The sequence below is a fragment of the Hemibagrus wyckioides genome, linkage group LG12 (assembly GCF_019097595.1).
Source record: "Hemibagrus wyckioides isolate EC202008001 linkage group LG12, SWU_Hwy_1.0, whole genome shotgun sequence".
NCBI classification, from domain to species: domain Eukaryota; kingdom Metazoa; phylum Chordata; class Actinopteri; order Siluriformes; family Bagridae; genus Hemibagrus; species Hemibagrus wyckioides.
The window spans coordinates 12,162,743-12,185,721 of record NC_080721.1 but is presented as its reverse complement, the minus strand read 5'-3'; the positions used below and the strand labels follow the sequence as shown (position 1 = coordinate 12,185,721).

At 39.9% G+C, this 22,979-nt stretch overlaps 1 protein-coding gene across 1 annotated transcript; it reads left to right on the top strand.

Annotated features, from left to right (window-relative positions):
- The first annotated feature begins 752 nt into the window (after positions 1–752).
- gucy2ca (guanylate cyclase 2Ca) lies at positions 753–22,764 on the top strand. The gene is made up of 28 exons (XM_058404291.1): positions 753–779; positions 1,015–1,265; positions 5,182–5,294; positions 5,528–5,595; positions 8,312–8,533; positions 8,639–8,757; positions 9,341–9,437; positions 9,879–9,990; positions 10,192–10,345; positions 10,577–10,659; positions 10,917–11,028; positions 11,129–11,210; positions 12,451–12,553; positions 12,768–12,830; positions 12,955–13,026; positions 14,189–14,293; positions 14,487–14,573; positions 15,118–15,250; positions 15,357–15,494; positions 16,166–16,254; positions 16,723–16,814; positions 16,944–17,102; positions 18,080–18,272; positions 18,826–19,000; positions 19,198–19,296; positions 19,421–19,515; positions 19,606–19,682; positions 20,700–22,764. Exons 2-28 carry the CDS (start codon positions 1,064–1,066, stop codon positions 20,872–20,874), a joined length of 3,219 nt encoding a protein of 1,072 aa, XP_058260274.1. The 5' UTR covers positions 753–779; positions 1,015–1,063; the 3' UTR covers positions 20,875–22,764.
- The last annotated feature ends 215 nt before the right edge of the window (positions 22,765–22,979 follow it).

Here is a 22,979-nt window from a genome sequence, read left to right as displayed (position 1 = left end):
TGATTGTGGTGGTTGTAGTGATGGTGGTGGTGATGGTGGTGGTGATTGTGGTGGTTGTGATGCTGATGGTGGTGGTGATGGTGGTGGTGATTGTGGTGGTTGTAGTGATGGTGGTGGTGATGGTGGTGGTGATTGTGGTGGTTGTAGTGATGGTGGTGGTGATGGTGGTGGTGATTGTGGTGGTTGTAGTGATGGTGGTGGTGATGGTGGTGGTGATGGTGGTGGTGATTGTGGTGGTTGTAGTGATGGTGGTGGTGATGCTGATGGTGGTGGTAGTGGTTGTAGTGACGGTGGTGGTGATGCTGATGGTGGTGGTGATGGTGGTGGTGGTTGTAGTGATGGTGGTGGTGATTGTGGTGGTGGTTGTAGTGATGGTGGTGGTGATGCTGATGGTGGTGGTGATGGTGGTGGCGGTAACAGCATACAATCATAGACTATATGGCATTAAGCTGGTGTCCAAGTTTAGTCTTTTTCTGCCATAATCCTGAAATATAGCCAAAAAGCTGGAGTGTGTGAGGCAAATACTCGGATGTACCACTCTGACCACTCTGACCACTCTGTTACACTTCGGTTAACAGCCTATTCTGTAATATTAAAAAGTGTTTTGAACCCAAGAGTCTGTTTGATCGACTTTATATGAGGTTTTATGGTTATCCCCTCCTCCTGCTCCTCCTCCTCGTGACGTCTCCCTAACAGGTTGTCGATTAACGCGCGAGACAAGGTGCTCGAGAGTTTCACATGAACGCGCGCGCGTCAATCACTTTCTCCTCAGGTGCCAGGTGTAACGAATTTTTATCATTATAATTATTATTATTTTAAAGTATAAAAAGATAAACTTTTACCCTCTGTCACCCGAAGGATTATTTTGCTGTAAACTATGTAGAGAGTGTGTGTGTTTTTTTGGGAGGTTGGAGTAACATATTTTTGACCTTGATTGGAAAAAAAAAACCCCGAACAGACATGAAAAACAGCAGCTTTAATCTGAACGCAGGTTTTATTTCTGCCCACGTGTAGTGGTCAGGAAGAGTATTTCGACGCTCTTTGGGTCAGACTGAAGTCGGACATGCTGGGTGTTCTGTGGCTGGCCGGCTGCTCGGCGATGTTGGCCGTGACGGTCGGGTTCGACGCGGAGAAATGCAGAAATTCATCGTTTTCGCTGAACGTCGTGCTGCTGGAGGACGAAGATTCACTCTGGAGCCTGAAGTATGTCCGCATCGCCGTGCAAAAGGCCATCGAGGATGAAAATCTAATTAATAACCAGACAGGTGTGTATACTGGTTACATTAATCAGTCTAACATTTAATCTGACACAACAGGTAAGATTCACCTTACAGAAAAAAATTACATACATTACACAAGTGACCATAATATACATCATACATGTTACCATAATGTACATCATACATGTTACCATAATGTACATCATACATGTTACCATAATGTACATCATACATGTTACCATAATGTACATCATACATGTTACCATAATATACATCATACATGTTACCATAATGTACATCATACATGTTACCATAATATACATTATACATGTTACCATAATATACATCATACATGTTACCATAATATACTTTATACATGTTACCATAATATACATCATACATGTTACCATAATGTACATCATACATGTTACCATAATGTACATCATACATGTTACCATAATATACATCATACATGTTACCATAATGTACATCATACATGTTACCATAATGTACACCATACATGTTACCATAATATACATCATACATGTTACCATAATGTACATCATACATGTTACCATAATGTACATCATACATGTTACCATAATATACATCATACATGTTACCATAATGTACATCATACATGTTACCATAATATACACCATACATGTTACCATAATATACATCATACATGTTACCATAATGTACATCATACATGTTACCATAATGTACATCATACATGTTACCATAATGTACATCATACATGTTACCATAATATACACCATACATGTTACCATAATATACATCATACATGTTACCATAATGTACATCATACATGTTACCATAATGTACATCATACATGTTACCATAATGTACATCATACATGTTACCATAATGTACATCATACATGTTACCATAATATACACCATACATGTTACCATAATATACATCATACATGTTACCATAATGTACATCATACATGTTACCATAATGTACATCATACATGTTACCATAATATACATCATACATGTTACCATAATGTACATCATACATGTTACCATAATGTACATCATACATGTTACCATAATGTACATCATACATGTTACCATAATATACTTTATACATGTTACCATAATATACATCATACATGTTACCATAATATACATCATACGTTACCATAATATACATCATACATGTTACCATAATATACACTATTCATGTTACCATAATATACACTATTCATGTTACAATAATATACACTATTCATGTTACCATAATATACATCATACATGTTACCATAATGTACATCATACATGTTACCATAATATACATCATACATGTTACCATAATATACATCATACATGTTACCATAATATACTTTATACATGTTACCATAATATACATCATACATGTTACCATAATATACTTTATACATGTTACCATAATATACATCATACATGTTACCATAATATACTTTATACATGTTACCATAATATACATCATACATGTTACCATAATATACATCATACATGTTACCATAATATACATCATACATGTTACCATAATATACTTTATACATGTTACCATAATATACATCATACATGTTACCATAATATACACCATACATGTTACCATAATATACTTTATACATGTTACCATAATATACATTATACATGTTACCATAATATACATCATACATGTTACCATAATGTACATCATACATGTTACCATAATATACTTTATACATGTTACCATAATATACATCATACATGTTACCATAATATACATTATATATGTTACAATAATGTATATCATACATGTTACAATAATGTATATCATACATGTTATTATCATACACGTTACAGTTGTACATCACACATGATCATAACATGGTACATTAAAAACGTGATTATATTATACATTACACAAGTTATCATAAAATACACTACATAAGTGATTATAATGTACATTAAAGCACTTCAACAGCACATGCTGAAGTGTTTTGTTCCACTTATATCACAGCAATTTGAAACAATGAACCTGCAACGATTAACTTATTAATGAATGACACATCACACATTTGTGGTTACATTTAATGTTGTGAAACCGCTGTTATTATTTCTGACAATGATTAGGAAAATAGAGGAACAAAATAGTTTTATTGCAGCTTATATTGTTTCACTCCATTGAAACAACTTTTAGTGATTAAAGTACTTGTGATTTACCACCAGAGTCAATGAAATGATATCTAGTGAATGTGTAGGAGGTTGTGGCATGTTTTAAGATGAGTCTGCATTAGGACGAGGTGTTTGGGGTTCAGTTAGTGTGATAATGACTGATATAGCACACCTGAGCTCAAAAAATAGATCCTAATTTCAGCTTTCCTGAAATGTACATCTAGGTATGTATTGCATACGTTACATGTTAGTCAACTTAGAAAATGGTACTTTTGGTGGCAGACCATCAGTTTTTAGGTGAGCAGAATTATAGGAAGTCTTAAACTAAATGAAAATAGATTACACCTCATATTTGGCTACATACCTCTTGCTTGCAATCACCAAACTGCTGCATTCATCTTTTGAGATGCTTTTCCAGGCTTGTGCTGCAGCTTCTTTCCATTGTAGTTTGTATTTTAGGGGTTTCTCCCTACAATCTCCTCTTCAGGGGGTGACACACTGCTCAGGTGGGTTAAGGTCCCTCTGCCTATCTGTTGGTCAGTCATCCACTTTACCCACTGATGAAGGCCTCTCCTCAGTTGGCAGTGTGTTTTGGATCATTGTCTTGCTGCATGATGAAGTTTCTCACAATTAATTTGGATAGATTTCTCTGTAAATCAGTAGATCATGAAGTCCATCGTCAATAAAGATTAGTGATCCAGTTCCAGAAGCAGCCGTGAAGCCCAAGCCATCACACCACCACCATGTTTCACCTCGTATGTTACAGATCGCGAACACATCCTTTCTTCCTCCACACTTTGGCCTTTTCATTCATTTGATAAAGGTTCATCTCAGTTCCAGAAGTTTTGGATCAACTCTGTATTTTTTTGTGAATTACAATCTGGTCGTCTGATTCTTCCTGCTGATGAGTGGTTTGCCTCTTGTGGTATGGCCTCTATATTTCTGCTCTTCTTTGGAAGGTGGATTGTGGGACCTTCACCCTGCCCTGTAGGGGTCACTGGTGATGTCACTGACTTGTTTCTGGGTTTTTCTTCACAGCTTTCTCAATGGTTCTGTCATCAAATGCTGTTGTTATCCTTGGCCAACGTGTTCTTTATATTTCAGGACATTCAATGCTTGTGCGATGGCTTTGATTGATTTTCTGCTTTGTCAGCTTCATAATGTCTTGCATTACTTTGCGCTTCCTAGTGCTTCAGCAGCAGGGTCCCGCACTCTCATTGCCGTGCCCGGGTTCGTTTCCCGGGCAGGGTGCTAACCCAGCCAGTGAAGAGTTAACGCTCAGTGCCGGTCCCAAGCCCGCATTAAAGGGTGGGTTGCATCAGGAAGGGAATCCGGCATAAAACCTATGCCATATAGAACAAATGATCTTCTGTGGCGACCCCAAACAGGGAGCAGCTGAAAGAACAATAACAAATGTCTTCCATACACAGATCTCTGGTCTTCATGATGGTTTATCCCTTTTAACAACAAATGCAGTCATCCAGGTGAAACTCAGGCCTCAAACCAAGAGCAGAGTTATTAACTGTTTAAACAAACAATCTAACAGGAAACCCTTGGGAAAGAAGACACACACATCAGTCACATGTTCCAGTAATTCATGATCTTTTGATTAGACACCTAATGAAACATTTCCTTCCTGATGCACATGGTTACAGACTTTATTTATTTATTTATTTATTTATTTAGTCACCTGCCTGTAACTATAGCTCTTCTCTGCAATATTACAGCTGACGTGATCACTCATTTATTGTACATGTAATTGTGTTACGTCTGATCTTTTGAAACAGGCCTGAATTTCACGATCAAGAGCACCTTCAGTGGGTTTAACACCACATTTTACAGACGCAGAGGGTGTGGGAGCAGCACGTGTGAAGGAGTGGAGATCCTCAAATCACTACACGTGAGTTATCTGCTAGTGCAAGCAAAAACAAAAAGAAATCAGTTATATTTTCATATCTTTGAGGCAATCTTTGTAAGCTAAATGCCTTTTAGTGGACGAAAGTGGACATTTTTTTGGTCAGATTCGACGATTTAGTGAACTTGGCAACTTAAAGATTTTGTGATTTGTCACGGGACACATTTCTTTTTCTGACTGATTATTCATGTGTGTGTGTGTGTGTGTGTGTTTCCCAGAACTCTGGTGATGTTGGCTGTGCAATGCTTGGACCGTCCTGTACATATGCCACGTTCCAGCTCGTGGAGTGAGTATCTTAGTGCAGAACAGTGGAACGTGATAAATATCACACATCATTGGTTGCCCCATCCTTTTATATCCCCACCGGTTTTGTATTCCAACGCACACAATTGTGTTAGTCCTAGTTCAGTGTTTAAAGAAGAGTTTTCTACCAGATGTTCATAAACATGGCACAAATCTTTTCATTGATTTCCAGATTAAAGAAGGCTGGCTTCTATATTACAGACAACAACGTAGCATGTCGGAATTGCGTTCATCCTGTTTTCCCGTCAATTCCAATCCCGAGGGCTATAAAGCGCAGCTTAAAGGCTGAATAAAGGTCGTGGATTTACGAGTGTGTGTATGATCCTATTTGCTCAGGCGAAGCTGTCTGATAGATACCAGTGAGGTGTTTGGAAATTAACCATGGAAGTACACGTGAAAACACGTATATATTTTGTTTCTAATGAGGAGAGATTGTGTTTTTGTAGGTTTCGAGGTAAAAACATAGTGCTTAATGTTAAAGACAGCCAAGTGGAAATTGGAACTGGTTTCAATGTTGTTTGCTATTCATTTTAAACAAGTTCTCATGCTCTCAATGTAGTTTTCAAGTTTTAAAAGATGATAAATCAGATCCAGGGTTACGTTACATCCACAGCTTCCACCACATTATAGCCGTTATTCGGAATTGGACTGTCTGATCTTCAGTAGGTTTACGAGGGGCACGGATTTTTAAAAAATTAGACATATTTGACCGTAGTCATGAACTCGTAAATCTGATCTGGTCTTGTTAATAACAGTCACGACTCCATTCCGGAAACACGATTTGTACTGCACGTGTGCGGAAATGCGTCAACTTCCTGTCTGAAGTATGACGTAACGATTTACTGCAGTTTCGGGTATTTATAATACTGTTGTTATAATACTACTAATAATGTAATGTTATAATGTGTTCTTGATGCTACCCGGAAATAGTTCTGTACTAGTGATTCTGTTGAATCTCTGTCAATTAAATTATATTGATTGAATCGGCACAAATTAAACTGATTACATAAAATTCGATAAATGAAAAAATGACATTAAAATATTTTACGTTTGCTAGACTCCATATGGGTAATTTCTTTACCTTATAAAAGTTAATTTTCTAAAGATATGTTCTACTTATTTCAGCATATTTATTCAATTTATTTCTTCATAAATGACTTCATTCCTTCCTTCCATCCTTCATTCATTCATTCATTCACTCCCTCAGTCATTGTCAGGAATTTCTCCTTTTCTCTCGATCGTATCGCTAGCCTGACACAAAAAAAACAACTTTTCATTTTTACTGGAACTTGTGACTGACCGGTGTGTCTTATTGCCCATCTAGCATCTGATATCTGGATGTTGGTACACTAGGCTTTTCTTTCAAGGACATTCTAAATGGTTTGTGTTGGCTATGATGCTTGTTTAGTGGCTACGATTGAAATTTAAGGCTTGCTTTTCTTCCATAGACAGCTCTCAGGTCTTCATGCTGGTTTATCCTTTAACAAATGCAGTCTTTACGAGTGAAACTCAAACCTCAGGCCAAGAGTAGACATTCAGAGCAATGAACTTGTTACGGCACAAGCATCATAGCAAATACAAACAATTTAGTATGACCTTGAAAGGAAAGCCTAATGTACCAGAAAACAACTACCGAGCTGTGGAGAAAAAACATCTGCTAAATACATAATCCTTAGCATCTTCGTTATCTGACTGTGCTGTTGTTAGTGTTTGGATATACAGGGGTCAGCCTGAGGAAATATTAGCTGTCGGCTGATGAAGCACGGTGATCAGTGCCTCTACAAACACACTCTTATTTAATTTGCATCTCCAAATCTCGTACAGTATCTCTTACAGTCTCTAGGTTTGCAGAATTTGTTTGTGCTGCGCCCATTGGGCTATTGTGCTGAACGATCACAGTTTGCTTTACCTGTACAGGTGTGTGAGCAATCGACGGATGCTTTCCGTTGCCAGGTTTGTTGACTGTGTTTCTGTGTATTTTAAATAAATGATGAAGGGTACACTGGCTGTAGTGTTTTCACTGAGGGTAGGTGTGTGTATTATCTATAGATTAGAAAGCTGCGTATCGTTAGTTCGGCATCCTCATCATCAGACTGATTTACTACAGATAACAGAAGGATGGATCTATGGACTGTGATTTAAAATATGTGTATAAATGTGAATATGGTTTTATTGCTTATTTTAAGTAAATCTAGTAAATGACTGCAAACATTTACATAATATGTGATACCCCCCCCCCCATTTAAAATGGTCTTTTATTAAATCTTTAGACTTGTTAGATTGTTAGAGCTCATTCTTGAAGTGTGACTGCTGAGCTGTAGTGATTATAAGTGTTTGGACCGCAGGGCTTTGTGTACTGTGGGGCGGTTAGCATGGTTGCCCTGCACTTCTGGGGTGGTTCAACTCCTGGCCCCAGGAGTGTCCATGGAGTGAGCATGTTTACCCTGTTCTACAGGGATACTTTAGTTTCCTCTCTCAGTCTAAAGCATCTCTAAATAGCCTGCTATGTGGCCCTGGGATAGGCTTCAGGCCCCCCATGACCCTGTGTAGGATAAGTGCTACAGAAAATGGATGGATGGATATCTTCTCATCACTTTCAGATCTCAGTGCGTATGTCTACGGTGGTTTAAAACAGAGAAGATGAGTGCGACATAACTCTGCATAGCTCTAAGTAATTCACTTGTGTGTTTATTTCTCAGTCAGGAGGTGGGTTTGACTCTGACCATACCTGTAATATCTGCGGGGAGTTTTGGCCTGTCCTGTGACGGCAAGGAAAAGCTGACGCGCCTTCTGCCTCCGGCTCGGAAAGTCTCGAGCTTCTTTGTTCATTTCTGGAATGTGACAGTGCCCAGACTCAAGCCCAAACACTGGCAGAGGGCTTACATCTACAAACAACAGAGCATCTCAGAGGAGTGCTTCTGGTATAGTTCCTTTCTCACTCTCTCTCTCTCTCTCTCTAGCCAAATATATATATATATATTGTTTTTTCCTCATTGTCTATGGTTCTATGGTTCTGTCTTCCGCAGGTACATTAATGCGTTGGAAGCCGCGACGGCTCCGTTTTCCACTCTGATCAGCAGGAAGGTGTTGCGCAGTAAAGAAGAGATCTCTTTGGCTTTGTCAGATCCAAACAGACACAGCAACAGTAAGCAACAATCCACCAGTCTTTACGGAAGGTTCGGGTTTAGGTTGGAAAACAAAAGCAAATTGAACCTGTTTTAATATTTATCTGCAAAAAATTATGAGCCCAAGATGCGTATATCCTGAAATAATACAAATACAACGACGCAAAGGTAAAACCAACTCAACCACTTAAAAGAAGAAAAAGAAGAAGAGTGTCTGGTTCGATATGTTCAGATCAGGCTTGAGGTCGGCTTTAGGAAGACGGGAATAAAAAAGAAAATGTATCCTCTGTGCATCCTAACACACTTGGTATTAAATATATATTCTTCTCATATGTTCTCCATTTTATTTTGCATATACAGTGTGAACCTTTTATCTGGCACCATTGTCAGCGCTAATATTATAGCAAATTAACCAACACTTCCTGCAGTATTGTAAACGCTGTGGTATAATATTAAAAATCACCACAGCACATTGCTCCTTAATTAAGTCAGTTTTATATTTAGTCTTGCACACTCTCTCTCTCTATATATACTTTTTCCTCTTCATGAAGTGAAGTATGTTTGTTGTATATGGATCTAACTTCCTGAACCTCTCTCGTCTAGTTTTCATCCTGTGTGGAGGCCCAGACGACATCCTATCCATTAAAAGCGAGATGACCGTCAGCAAGGAAATCGCCTTCATCCTTATAGACATTTTTAAGTAAGCCTGCTTTTGCTCTCACACTTTCTGTCACCCCGAACCCTTACAGAAGCATTTTAAATGTTTTCCTTCCTAAATATACCCTAATGATGATGAAAGTGTTGTATGTATAATGATGTGCTGGGTCTGCAGTATAATAATAATAATAATAATAATAATAATAATAATAATAATAATAATAATAATAATAATAATAATAATAATAATAATAATAATAATAATAATAATAATAATAATAATAATAATAATAATAATAATAATAATAATAATGGAGTAAGAGGACGTGTGTCGTTTTGTCCGATATCCGACTCTCCATTGTTTTTGGCCTGTTATTTTATATGAGGAGAAATCAACTTAAGCGTAGTAGCATTTCGTGAAAAAGGTGGTTACTTCATGGCTTCATGATCAAGCGTATAAGTGTGTATTTTTTCTGGCTCTCAGTCACGGATATCACATCAACACATCTTCGTTTGAATTTATGAGGGATGTCCTGGTGCTGACATTGCACAGTGTACGGAACTACAGTCTGCCCGGCTGGCCCTACAATTCCACAGTAAGTGTGTGTCATACTGAAATCAGACTGATTGCACGAAGCTCAATTAACACATATTCATTTGTATTACAATACAACAGTGGAGTTAAACACTGTAGAGTTTCAAAAAGCAACTATACACAGTTTTTGTTCACAAGTTCCCCCCTTCTCTCTCTCTCTCTCTCTCTCTCTCATTTTCCCTCTCTCTGTGTATCCCTGTAGAATCTGAACGATTACGTTGCAGGTTATTATGATGGCGTGGTTCTCTTTAGTCAAGTCATGAGGGCGATGTTACTCTCAGGTCAGGGCCTGGACACGAGGAACATCACCGCCAACCTTCCCAGCGACAACCCCTTCCGAAACCTGTCCTTTGAGGGTAGGGTGCTTCGTCCATCACATTTTCATGACCCTGAGGCTGCTATATTGATTTACAAATCCTCCAGCCAGAGTAAATGTCCAGATCCGAGAGATACTGTTGTCTTTTCTTTACACTGTCCAGAGTGGAAGTGTGTCGGCAGGGTCTAAAGTGGTTGTGTGTTTCTACCTCTGAGAGTGGTCAATATTAACACATTGCTCTTTGTGTGTTTATGTGTGTGTTTGGGATCAGGACTAGGTGGTCGCTACGATTTAGATGAGAGCGGAGACAGAAATGTGAATTTTTCTTTGATGTACACAACCAGCACCATTCAGGTCAGCCCATATCACACATCAGACAATTCTAATACACCGGTAGTGGTACAAAATAATTTGCTGTATCAGTCTGATGGTTCTTTGAGTAATGCTAGACAACACATGCTGAAGCTAATGTCAGTTTTATATAAAACTGAAATCATTTGAACTGGAACTTACACGTGAAAACCTAATCATCAGCATTTCTAGAGAATAGTCTTAGTTATATTTCCTTAGTAATTATACCGGTGGTGACCTTGGTCTCCTTTTTTTTCTAGTATAAGACATTGTTTGTGTTTGATAACTCCAACAACATGACCACGCTGAACCACAGTAACCCTGACCTGCCCTGGCCAGGCTCTCGACTGCCTGATGACAGACCTGCTAACGGTAGCAAAATCTGCATATTAATACACGCCTGAAAGCTTTTCCTTCATGCTGCATTGTTCATGGTGTGTGTGTGTGTGTGTGTGTGTGATGTAACCTGCAGGCCTGGAGATACATGATATCATAATGATTGTGCTTGGAATCAGCGTTGTACTCGCTACCGCTATTGCTTTCGTCTTCTACAGGTAACGTGCATAATATAAACTACATCTAACTAAATTTGGCAAGACAGAAATACACAGCGCTTTGTTTGATTCCCTGAGACATTAAATGATTGTACAGATTTCCTCCTGTTTTGAGGGCTTTTTTGACTCTAATGTTTAAAAAATACATGATATTATATCCTATACATGATATTATATCCTATACATGATCAGCCATAACATTATGACCACTGCGAGGCGACGTGAATAAGACTGATGATCTCCTCATCATGGCACCTTTATTGGGTGGGATATATTAGGCAGCAAGTCAACATTTTGTCCTCAAAGTTGATGTGTTAGAAGCAGGAAAAATGGACAAGCGTAAGGATTTGAGCTTTGAGTTTGATGAAGGGCCAAATTGTGATGGCTAGACCACTGGATCAGAGCATCTCCAAAACTGCAGCTCTTGTGGGGTGTCTGCAGTGGTCAGTATCTATCAAAAGTGGTCCAAGGAAGGAACAGTAGTGAACCGGTGACAGGGTCATGGACGGTCAAGGCTCATTGATGCACGTGGGGAGCGAAGGCTGGACCGTGTGATCCGATCCAACAGACGAGCTACTGTTGCTCAAACTGCTGAAGAAGTTAATGCTGGTTCTGTCAGCATACACAGTGCATCATAGTTTGTTGTGTATGGGGGCTGCATAGCCACAGACCAGTCAGAACATCAGAACTGGACCATGGAGCAATGGATGAAGGTGGCCTGGTCTGATGAATCACGTTTTCTTTTACATCATGTGAATGGCCAGGTGTGTGTGCGTCACTTACCTGGTCCATGCCTCGATGGGTCAGGGTTGTTTGAGCAGCAAAAGGGGGACCAACACAATATTAGGCAGGTGGTCATAATGTTATGGCTGATTGGTGTGATACAAAGAATTATCACACTATTACAATAATTACTAACACACACATTTTCAGAACATACAGAAACAATCCACTGCATGTGTTTCGGCCCGCATGATAAAGTATGAGCTCAAGGTCGGTTATGGATCGGGTCACAAACTCGCGGTTCTTCTAAAGGTCATCTGTTTCCCAGAACCGCCTCCGTGTTGGAGAAAAGAGCTGAAATTGGTTCTGATTCAAATTAAAAAACAAGTTATTCATGGAAAAACCCGACATGCTGAGCTCAGGGGGGTGTTTATTTTCACATTCTTCTGGAGTTTGATTTGGGTTTGATTTGCAAGTTAATGCGTGTGTGTGTGTGTGTGTGTGTGTGCTTCTACAGACAGAACAGGAAGCAGCGCTACAATCAGAAGAAATGGGCTCATATAAACTCAGAGCTCATCGTGCCCCTAGACAGCAGAGAGCCAAGCCACATCTCTCTTAAAGTAATACACACACACACACACACCCATTTAACTAATTCAGAAAGTACAGATCATTATAAGGAGCTGACAGAGTTTTAAGAGTTTTGAAAGCTGTACATCTCTGGAAATGAATCTTTACTGATAGCAGATAGAATTATTTTTTTATATTATATTACCCTGTTGTTCTTTACTTGTGTATTTTGTGCTATTTGCTTTGTTTGTCTGTGTTGATTAGATCGATGAGGACAAACGGAGAGACAGCACGTATCAGATACGGAGAGGACGCTACGACAAAAAGGTTTCTCCATTTGTCCCCTTCCTTTCTCTGTGTTTGTGACCCACACTGTCATGCTGTGTCTATCATGTTCTCATCCTCATTATCTCTCTCTCTCTCTCTCTCTCACACACACACGCTTTTTCAGCTTGTTATTCTCAAAGAGCTAAAGCATTCTGATGGAGATTTCATGGAGGAACAGCGTATTGAACTCAATTCTGTGAGTAACATCCTTCATTCTAGTCTATCATCATTCATCCTTATGCAGTGCATGTGTGTGTGTGTGTGTGTGTGTGTGTGTGATAGATACAGATAATGATCTGTACTTTCTGAGAATTAGTTAAATGTGTGTGTGTGTGTGTGTGTGTGTGTGTGTGATAGATACAGATAATGATCTGTACTTTCTGAGAATTAGTTAAATGTGTGTGTGTGTGTTGTGTTAGAATCTAAATAATCTTATCTGCAGCTTTTCAGTGAAATGATTTGTGTGAATCCCACCCTGAGTGTTTATGGCAGGAAGTTCATGTAGTCTATCAGCTGCAGCTGTAAATGCAAAAGATTTATGTGTGAAAATGATAGCAGCCCGTGTTTTTCACCTCCATGAGCTCGTTAGTGCCTCACACTTCCTCATCATCTAAACTTCATGTGAACGTTATGACTTCTGATGTTAATGTAATAAATAAATCTGTTTAAGTGAGTCAGAAGTAGTGTGTCAGTGTGCAGTAAATTAAAAAGGAAGAACTTACTATACTGATTATTACCTCTAACTGATTACTAAAGGTTAAAACTTGCTTAATGTACACCGATCAGGCATAACATTATGACCAGTTCCAGGTGCCGTGAATAAGACTGATGATCTCCTCATCATGGCACCTGTTAGTGGGTGGGATATATTAGAGCAGCAAGTGAACATTTGGTCCTCAAAGTTGATGTTAGAAGCAGGAAAAATGGACAAGTGTAAGGATTTGAGCTTTGAGTTTGATGAAGGGCCAAATTGTGATGGCTAGACCACTGGATCAGAGCATCTCCAAAACTGCAGCTCTTGTGGGGTGTTCCCGGTCTGCAGGGGTCAGTATCTATCAAAAGTGGTCCAAGGAAGGAGCAGTGGTGAACCGGTGACAGGGTCATGGGCGGTCAAGGCTCATTGATACACGTGGGGAGTGAAGGCTGACCCTTATGATCGGATCCAACAGACGAGCTACTGTTGCTCAAACTGCTGAAGAAGTTAATGCTGGTTCTGATAGAAAGGGGTCAGGATACACAGTGCATGATGGGCTGTTTTGGCAGCACCAACACAATATTAGGCAGGTGGTCATAATGTTACGCCTGGTCAGTATATTCATTGTGTATTCTTTCTTATTTTATCCGTCTGTCTCTATCAGCTGATGCGGATCGATTACTACAACCTCACAAAGTTTTATGGCACGGTGAAATATGAGTATGGAGTGTTCGGCGTGTTTGAGTACTGCGAGAGAGGTTCTTTGAGGGTAACACACACACACACACACACACACACTCAAACGCCCCAGGGCCTCCGAGAACACAATTAAATTTACTTGTTTTCTGAGAATTCTGTAACTGTGTATAGGAAAGGGTTGTGTTTTACCCTTGAGTGGAAATTCTTAGGTCATTCACTAAAACGTACAGTACCTCATGCACTTCTTTCCATCCTGATTTCAGTATGTCCTCAACGATAAGATCTCGTACCCAGACGAGAGCTTCATGGACCTGGAGTTCAAGATCTCCGTCATGTACGACATCGCAAAGGTACGTACAGAAAGGAGTAACGTACCAAAGCACCATTCCCTTTCTCGTTTTTTTCCTTTGAAGAAATTCCTGTCATTCTGGAGTTTATCCAGTGCTTTATTGCCTGAAGCCTGGGTTTTTATGAGCCGCTGGAGATGAAAATGCAGAACAAGGCTGTTTGTGTGTACGCAAGCACAATAGCATGGTACACATCACTTTGATGTCTGTAATTTTACAGTCAACTTTGTCTGAACATGAAGTTCATTACTTTATTCTGCTAGCAATTTAGCACTGAGATAACTAAAAAGTAAATACATTGCTATGGCTATTTTTCACTCCCTTGTGCTGCGACTGATCACTTGTTTTGTGATCAGCTGATTAGATCATTTTATTAGTGTGTTTAAGGAGTTGCAAGACTTTCAATAACTGATAATATTGGCTGATGGGATCATTATAAGCCATTATCTGTGTTTATTGTACCTTAATATTGTCCCTAGTTAGGAAGAGCATTAGAACGTCAAAGGAGTAATGTGTGACACCCTCTCTCCTCTGGTTGGTATATCAGGGCATGTCGTACCTGCACTCCAGTAATATAGAGATACACGGGAGGCTCAAATCCACCAACTGTGTGGTGGACAACCGCATGGTGGTGAAAATCACAGACTTTGGCTGCAATACTATCCTGACACCAGGGAAAGGTCTGTTGTTCATACGGTGATCTTGTGCATTTCATATGTTAGATTATTTAGATTATCATATACACAAAAGATCTCTGAAACATCTCTGTTCTCGTCTATCCGCCAGACCTGTGGACCGCTCCTGAACACATGCGCACGCTGGGGATCTCTCAGAAAGGAGACGTCTACAGTTTTGCCGTAATCGCTCATGAGATCATTCTGAGAGAGTGTCCTTTCTTCACCGAGAACTGCGCTGATGTCGCAGGTAACGGCATAAAAAAACAACAGAACTGGACCTCTTTAGGTGCTGGTCAAATTTCATGCTGCTGCCTGGGTGTGATAAACACACACACACACACACACACATAGTTTAAGAATGACAGCTACTATTTCATAACCAACAGATCACAGATGATTAGTAAAGAATTATACACAAGGTGTGGTGTATAAAGTTTTTTATTAACTGAAATATTTATTCACTCTTATACACTCTTTATGAGGATGATGGGCTTTCTATGCATTTATAGCTACATTTAATCTAATTAATTTAATATGGAACATCTTTAAGACAAGACTCACTTACGTTTCCGCAACTATAAACAATCAATCCCTTAAAACCATAAAAAATGCATAAAAAAGGCATAAATACTTTCTAATGACAGAGGTGCCGGACCTCTTTACGTGCTGGTCACGAGGCCAGAACACAATCATTCTGTCGGTCAGCTGCATGTTGGATAAAGAGTAAAACAAAGAGACAGGCCTCGCTCGCTCGAAAGTAAATGAAATCCAGTGACTCAGGCGTCTGTCATTACATTAAGCATCTTCGCTTCACTTTATTATAAGGATATTTATTTTAAAGCTAAGTTTACAGACAGCAGTAGTGATATTGTCTAAAGAGTGTAACTGTCTTCTCTCCTCTTCCCCGCCGCTCTCTAGAGAAACTGTACCGAGTTCAGTGTCCGAACGGACCCAACATATTCAGACCCGACATTAACTTTGAGACGGCTGGAGAGAGAGAAGTGGAGGTAAGATGTGGGCAAACACACACACACACACACACACACTGAACTGAAATGCAGGGACTTATAGGGACTGACATAATTTTAACACTATTTTCCTCCGGCACAAAATCTTAACAACCCTCTCACCTTCTATACTTAATCTCCTGCACTGGACTATATCATTTTTCCCTCTAATTTAGCCAATTACCGTTCACCAGCCATGTCACTCTTATTATATGACATAAGAATAACACATGCTTCCTCGAAGACCCCTGTAGGCAGCCACATAATCTTTTCAAACTCATGCTGTATAAGAGGACAGCGGATGCCCATGATTGTCTAGTGGACAAGGGAGAGACAGTATGCCCCTCCCACCCAGACAGCATTACTACTACAATCATTTTTCTCCCACAATATTTGGAAGTGCATTAAATCAACTTCATTCACCTTCTGAACAATGAAATTATATTTTAATTTTTTGTTTTTATCTAGCTCTATGTGCTGATTAAGAGCTGTTGGGACGAGGATCCGGAAAAGAGACCGGACTTTAAGAAGATTGAGATCTCTTTGGGGAAGATCTTCAGGTTTGTTTCAGTCCAAGCTAAAAGAAAGACAGACTTTAACTGAGACAGAAGGACATCTTGACCCTCTGTCAGGTCATCTATGTTTGGGCTCTCAGTGTGTGTGTCTGTGTGTGGATTTTTTAAAAACAGTAACCTGCATGACCAGGCCAATGCTAGCTACATGGACAACCTGATCAGACGGCTACAGATGTACTCACGCAACCTGGAGCATCTGGTGGAGGAGAGAACCGCGCTGTACAAGGCAGAGAGAGACCGAGCTGACCAACTCAACTTCATGCTGCTGCCCGGGTGTGACACACACACACACACACACACGAATTTGAGTGAGCTGGTACTATAGATACAACATGTAAAAAGAGCATTTATACACTGATCAGGCATAACATTATGACCACCTGCCTAATATTGTGTTGGTCCCCCTTTTCCTGACCCGTCCTGCACTGTGTATTCTGACCCATTTCTATCAGAACCAGCATTAACTTCTTCAGCAATTTGAGCAACAGTAGCTCGTCTGTTGGATCGGATCACACGGGCCAGCCTTCGCTCATTGAGCCTTGACCGTCCATGACCCTGTCTCCGGTTCACCACTGTTCCTTCCTTGGACCACTTTTGATAGATACTGACCCCTGCAGACCGGGAACACCCCACAAGAGCTGCAGTTTTGGAGATGCTCTGATCCAGTGGTCTAGCCATCACAATTTGGCCCTTCATCAAACTCAAAGCTCAAATCCTTACGCTTGTCCATTTTTCCTGCTTCTAACACATCAACTTTGAGGACAAACTGTTGACTTGCTGCTCTAATATATCCCACCCACTAACAGGTGCCATGATGAGGAGATCATCAGTCTCATTCACTTCACCTGTCAGTGGTCATAATGTTATGCCTGATCAGCGTATAAACCTGTTAATTGAAAATTAAACAACAGCAAATGCAGCAGTGTTGCAGGATCGACCATAATAAATCTAAAGGCATGAATGCTTTCTAATGACAGAGGTGCAGGTTTGATGACGCACACTGCAGGTAGTCATAAACGTAAGCACTCATCAATCTTTTTATGATTTTATAAATACCTTTGAGGGGAACAATGTGAACAGTGGAGTTTCTACAGTTTTTTTCAGTAGATGTATAACTCTAACAAGTAAAGATAAGATTGTAGCATTGTACAAACTACTTATGAGGTAAAGGGAGACAATCAAATAGCAGGTTTGTTTCAACTATTGAAAAAGCTTTTTTGGATTCTGATTTTTTCCCCACACTCTCCCAGGCCTGTGGTGCGCTCCCTGAAGGAGACGGGTCGCGTGGAGCCAGAGTTGTTTGACGAGGTCACCATTTACTTCAGCGATATTGTGGGCTTCACCACCCTCTGCCACTACAGCACACCAATGGAGGTGGTGGACATGCTCAACGACATGTATAAAAACTTCGACAGCATCCTCGACAGCCATGACGTCTATAAGGTACACACACACACAAATATATAAGTTATCTGAACAATGTAAGGAGAAATTTACACTTTCACACCATCACAGATCTGCCATTTCATCTGTCAGCCTGTGACAGCAAAGAACTAGTGTTTATAATGACCTTAGAAACTACAATGACCTAATAGTTCCTCATGGGTCATTGATTGCTGTTGTAGAAAGCAGCTACAGTTACATTATTTTCTGTTTAGTGTCACCCAAATGAGGATGGGTTCCCTTCTGAGCCTGGTTCCTCTCAAGGTTTCTTCCTTTCCATCCCAGGGAGTTTTTCCTTGCCACCATTGCCACAGGCTTGCTCATTAGGGATGAAATAGTCTAATTATAGAATTTAATAATTTATTCTTATTTCTAGTTAATTAGTTATTTTTTATTTTTTATTATTATTTTTCCCCCTCCCCTTTCTCTGTTTTCTTCTTTTGTAAAGCTGCTTTGAGACAACGTTCATTGTAATATACAAAATAAATTGAATTGAATTGAAATTTTAAAAAATCATCAAGTAATCGGTCATTTTCCGTTCTCCGTCCCCGAGGTGGAGACCATTGGCGATGCATACATGGTGGCGTCCGGTTTGCCACGGCGAAATGGGAACAGGCATGCGGTGGACATCTGTCTCATGGCTCTGGATATTTTGGAGTTCATGGGAACATTTCAGCTTCGCCACCTACCAGGAATACCGCTGTGGATCCGTATAGGCGTCCACTCAGGTACACGTTCACCTTTGCTCCTTCGGTGATGAACGTACAGCAATAAAGGTTAATGTAAATGACATCTACCTATTTAACGGTCAAGTCCAGAGGTTATAATGTAAGATCACCGTGTACCCTGTTTTGAGCTTGTGTTACTGAGCCCTGATTTGTATCCTGATATGATATGATATGATAAAGTGTGTGATTGTGTGTAGGACCCTGTGCAGCAGGTGTTGTGGGCAATAAAATGCCACGTTACTGCTTATTCGGAGACACAGTGAACACTGCTTCACGAATGGAGTCAACAGGATTGCGTAAGACACACACACACACACACACACACACACACACACACACATGAGAACGGCTTTCCGTAAACATAGCTGAGCAACTTTGAATATCCATTCTGTTATATTTCTATATTTATTGCCCACACAGCTCTGAGGATCCATGTGAGCCAGTCCACTATTAATATCCTACAGAGGACAGACTGTCAGTTTGAGTATGAGACACGAGGCGAGACCTTCCTCAAGGTAAGAGTCAGTGCCACAAGCTAACTCGGACTCGCATGGAAGCACTTCCTGTATGTGAAACTGTTTGTAAGGAAGGGTGTTTCTTTTCAGGGTAAAGGAAAGGAGATGACCTACTGGCTGAAAGGTGTAACAGGACAGAATTACAACCTGCCCACTCCACCCACAGCGTAAGAAAACACTTATCTAAAAGACGAGTTGCTGAGAAAGAGATCATTCTGATCTGTCGTTCAGTTATCACAGTATCTACACAGTTTAATGGATATCATGTGCAGCTCTGACATTTACTACAAACTGGATCCAGCTATAGTTCATTTTCTACCTTTCTTGAAAAACGACCGAAAGTTAAAATGACCGTCATTATTACAGTCTGCAGTCACACTGTTGTCATGGTTACCTTCCTTAGTATTGTTACAACACTGATTATATTTTCATAATACACAAGCAAATAAATAAGCAAAAAAAATGGCAATATTGTTGTAATGTGATTAAATATACACCGGATTAGCCATAACATTATGACCAGTGCCAGGTGACGTGAATAAGACTGATGATCTCCTCATCATGGCACCTGTTAGTGGGTGGGATATATTAGAGCAGCAAGTCAACATTTTGTCCTCAAAGTTGATGTTAGAAGCAGGAAAAATGGACAAGTGTAAGGATTTGAGCTTTAAGTTTGATGAAGGGCCAAATTGTGATGGCTAGACCACTGGATCAGAGCATTTCCAAAATTCTTGTGGGGTGTTCCTGGTCTGCAGTGGTCAGTATCTATTAAAAGTGGTCCAAGGAAGGAACAGTGGTGAACCGGTGACAGGGTCATGGGCGGTCAAGGCTCAGTGATGCACGTGGGGAGAGAAGGCTGGCCCGTGTGATCCAATCCAACAGACGAGCTACTGTTGATACTGTTGGTCAGAATACACAGTGCAGGACGGGTCAGGGCTGTTTTGGCAGCACCAACACAATATTAGGCAGGTGGTATATATATATATATATATATATATATATATATAGATATAGAGTTTATTAATGCGCTAATACAATACCTTAGTAAATAAGAAAAAGGCCCATGGAAATCTATGTAGAGTTTACAATGAACATGTTATCATAAAGATTAATGAAGGAATGTGTATATATATATATATATACACACTCTCACTCATATACGACCTGTGTGTTCTGTTTCTCAGAGAGAACTTCCAGCGCCTGCAGCAGGACTTGGCCGATCTGATCGTCTCCACTCTCGCTAAACGGGGGAACGAGATAAGGAAGACTCTCTCCACACGCCAACGCAGGAGCCAGAGACACAGCAGCGATGGCTTCCCCGAGTACCTGCACCTGGCCGACCCCAGCACTTACCTGTAGCTCATACACACACACACACACACACACACACACACACACACACTACTAATCCCAAAGGCAGGATGGACAATTGAGTTTTAGGATCAGAGTCAAAAGCAGTCTCTGAGCTCTAACACGCCGTTTAGCTCGTCTGATGTTTGAGAGTGTTGTCCAACACACAGCCAGTGTGCGTGAGAAACGCAGACAGACCTTCCTGAAGGTGAGAATTATCATATATCATGATATCCTCTGTCTTGATTTGCATAACCTTAGATCACGGCACCAGTAAGTAGTTACTGTAGTTCCTATCATGTTTGACGCTCTAGCAGGCGCTGCAGCTTACACACAAATGTAATCTGTATGTATATTCATTTTGTGCATTAATCTCAGGTACTCTTTAAACTGTACAAAAGAAATCTGATTTATTTAACAAACTATTAAATACTTTTTTTTAAAATGTGTACAATAATATTCGGGCTATTTATTGGAGAGTCTTTCTTTTTTTTTAACTTGTCCATATTTCCAATTAATATGAATTATATAACTGTGCGTTCCATCACTGGATCAATATTAGAAAATCACAGACTCTTCAATGCACCCTGTATTTTGAGAACGAGAGAGAGAGAGAGAGAGAGAGAGAGAGAGAGAGTGCTGTATAGTAAAATATCTATAAACTGTATAATGTTATATATAAAGCATGTCATGGCTCCTGTACTGTATGTTCTAAGATGCTCATGTTTGACAGTCTCCACAAGGAGGTGCTAGTGTGGCAGCACAGGTTCTCTTGTCATGCCAGAGGCGTGAAGCCATAACATTATGACCAGTGAGAGGTGAAGTGAATAAGACTGAGTATCTCCTCATCATGGCACCTGTTAGTGGGTGGGATATATTAGAGCAGCAAGTCAACATTTTGTCCTCAAAGTTGATGTTAGAAGCAGGAAAAATGGACAAGTGTAAGGATTTGAGCTTTAAGTTTGATGAAGGGCCAAATTGTGATGGCTAGACCACTGGATCAGAACATCTCCAAAACTGCAGCTCTTGTGGGGTGTTCCCGGTCTGCAGTGGTCAGTATCTATCAAAAGTGGTCCAAGGAAGGAACAGTGGTGAACCGGTGACAGGGTCATAGACGGTCAAGGCTCATTGATGGACGTGGGGATCGGAGGCTGGCCCGTGTGATCCGATCCAACAGACGAGCTACTGTTGCTCAAACTGCTGAAGAAGTTAATGCTGGTTCTGATGGCAGGTGGTCATAATGTTATGCCTGATCAGTGCACATTAGGAATTTTGGTGGACGTTGTATTAAAGGTACTCTGTGTGTGTGTCCTTGCTTTCTGTAACCCCATTAATCCTCTAAGTACATTAACTGAACAATGTTAATGTGTTGAACGTGATGGAAAGACTCGTTCCTGCACACAGGATTTCTCTCAGCGAGGTGTTGCAGTGTGTTTTTCAAGGCTGCTTTTGTCTACAAGTGGATGATTTTATAATGTTTTAGAAACTGTGGCGTTTCTTTGGTGCGGTCTTTGAGTGTCGTTCCTTCATCATGAAACTCCCATCATGTAAGAATGACATTTAAAGATGTTTAGGAGAAGTTTAGATTTATCAAATCAGTGCTTGGTTTTTCTGGTTTTAGTATTATTTGTAAAAATCTAAGCTTTTCTATAGTTTTTTGTGAGATCAGATCATACTGCTCTGAATGACCTGTAGTGTGTACTTTCGTTCATGGTGTAAAGTAATATATCTTTTTTTTTTTATATTGATTTACTGCTTGATTTTTGGTAAATCACTAAACACGTCATCTGAAATGATTTCAGTAGCACTTTCTGTGATCCCACACTGTGACGATCCTGTAGGACAATCTATACCCCCTCCAACCCCCCAAATCACACTGTCCCTAAAAGAATAATACAAACTGGGTATAAAATCCCATCGAACTGTCTGTATTTCATCTTTAGAAGAAAAAAATAAAGAAACAATTAAAAAATGAGTAAATATTCCTTTTTTGTAAGTAATTCAAAGCCACCAGCATCAAAAAATCTTTATACAAAATTTTAATAAAAAAATTAAAAAAAATTAAAGGTTTCCAATTCACACACACACACACACTCACACCCTCACACTCACAC

Bases quoted from the DNA above. Each gene is read 5' to 3' on its own strand.
- gucy2ca (XM_058404291.1), top strand. From the start codon at position 1,064: ATGCTGGGTGTTCTGTGGCTGGCCGGCTGCTCGGCGATGTTGGCCGTG. The intron at 15,251-15,356 runs GTCTGTTGTTCA...TCTATCCGCCAG, and splicing joins TATCCTGACACCAGGGAAAG to ACCTGTGGACCGCTCCTGAA. The intron at 18,273-18,825 runs GTACACACACAC...TCCGTCCCCGAG, and splicing joins ACAGCCATGACGTCTATAAG to GTGGAGACCATTGGCGATGC.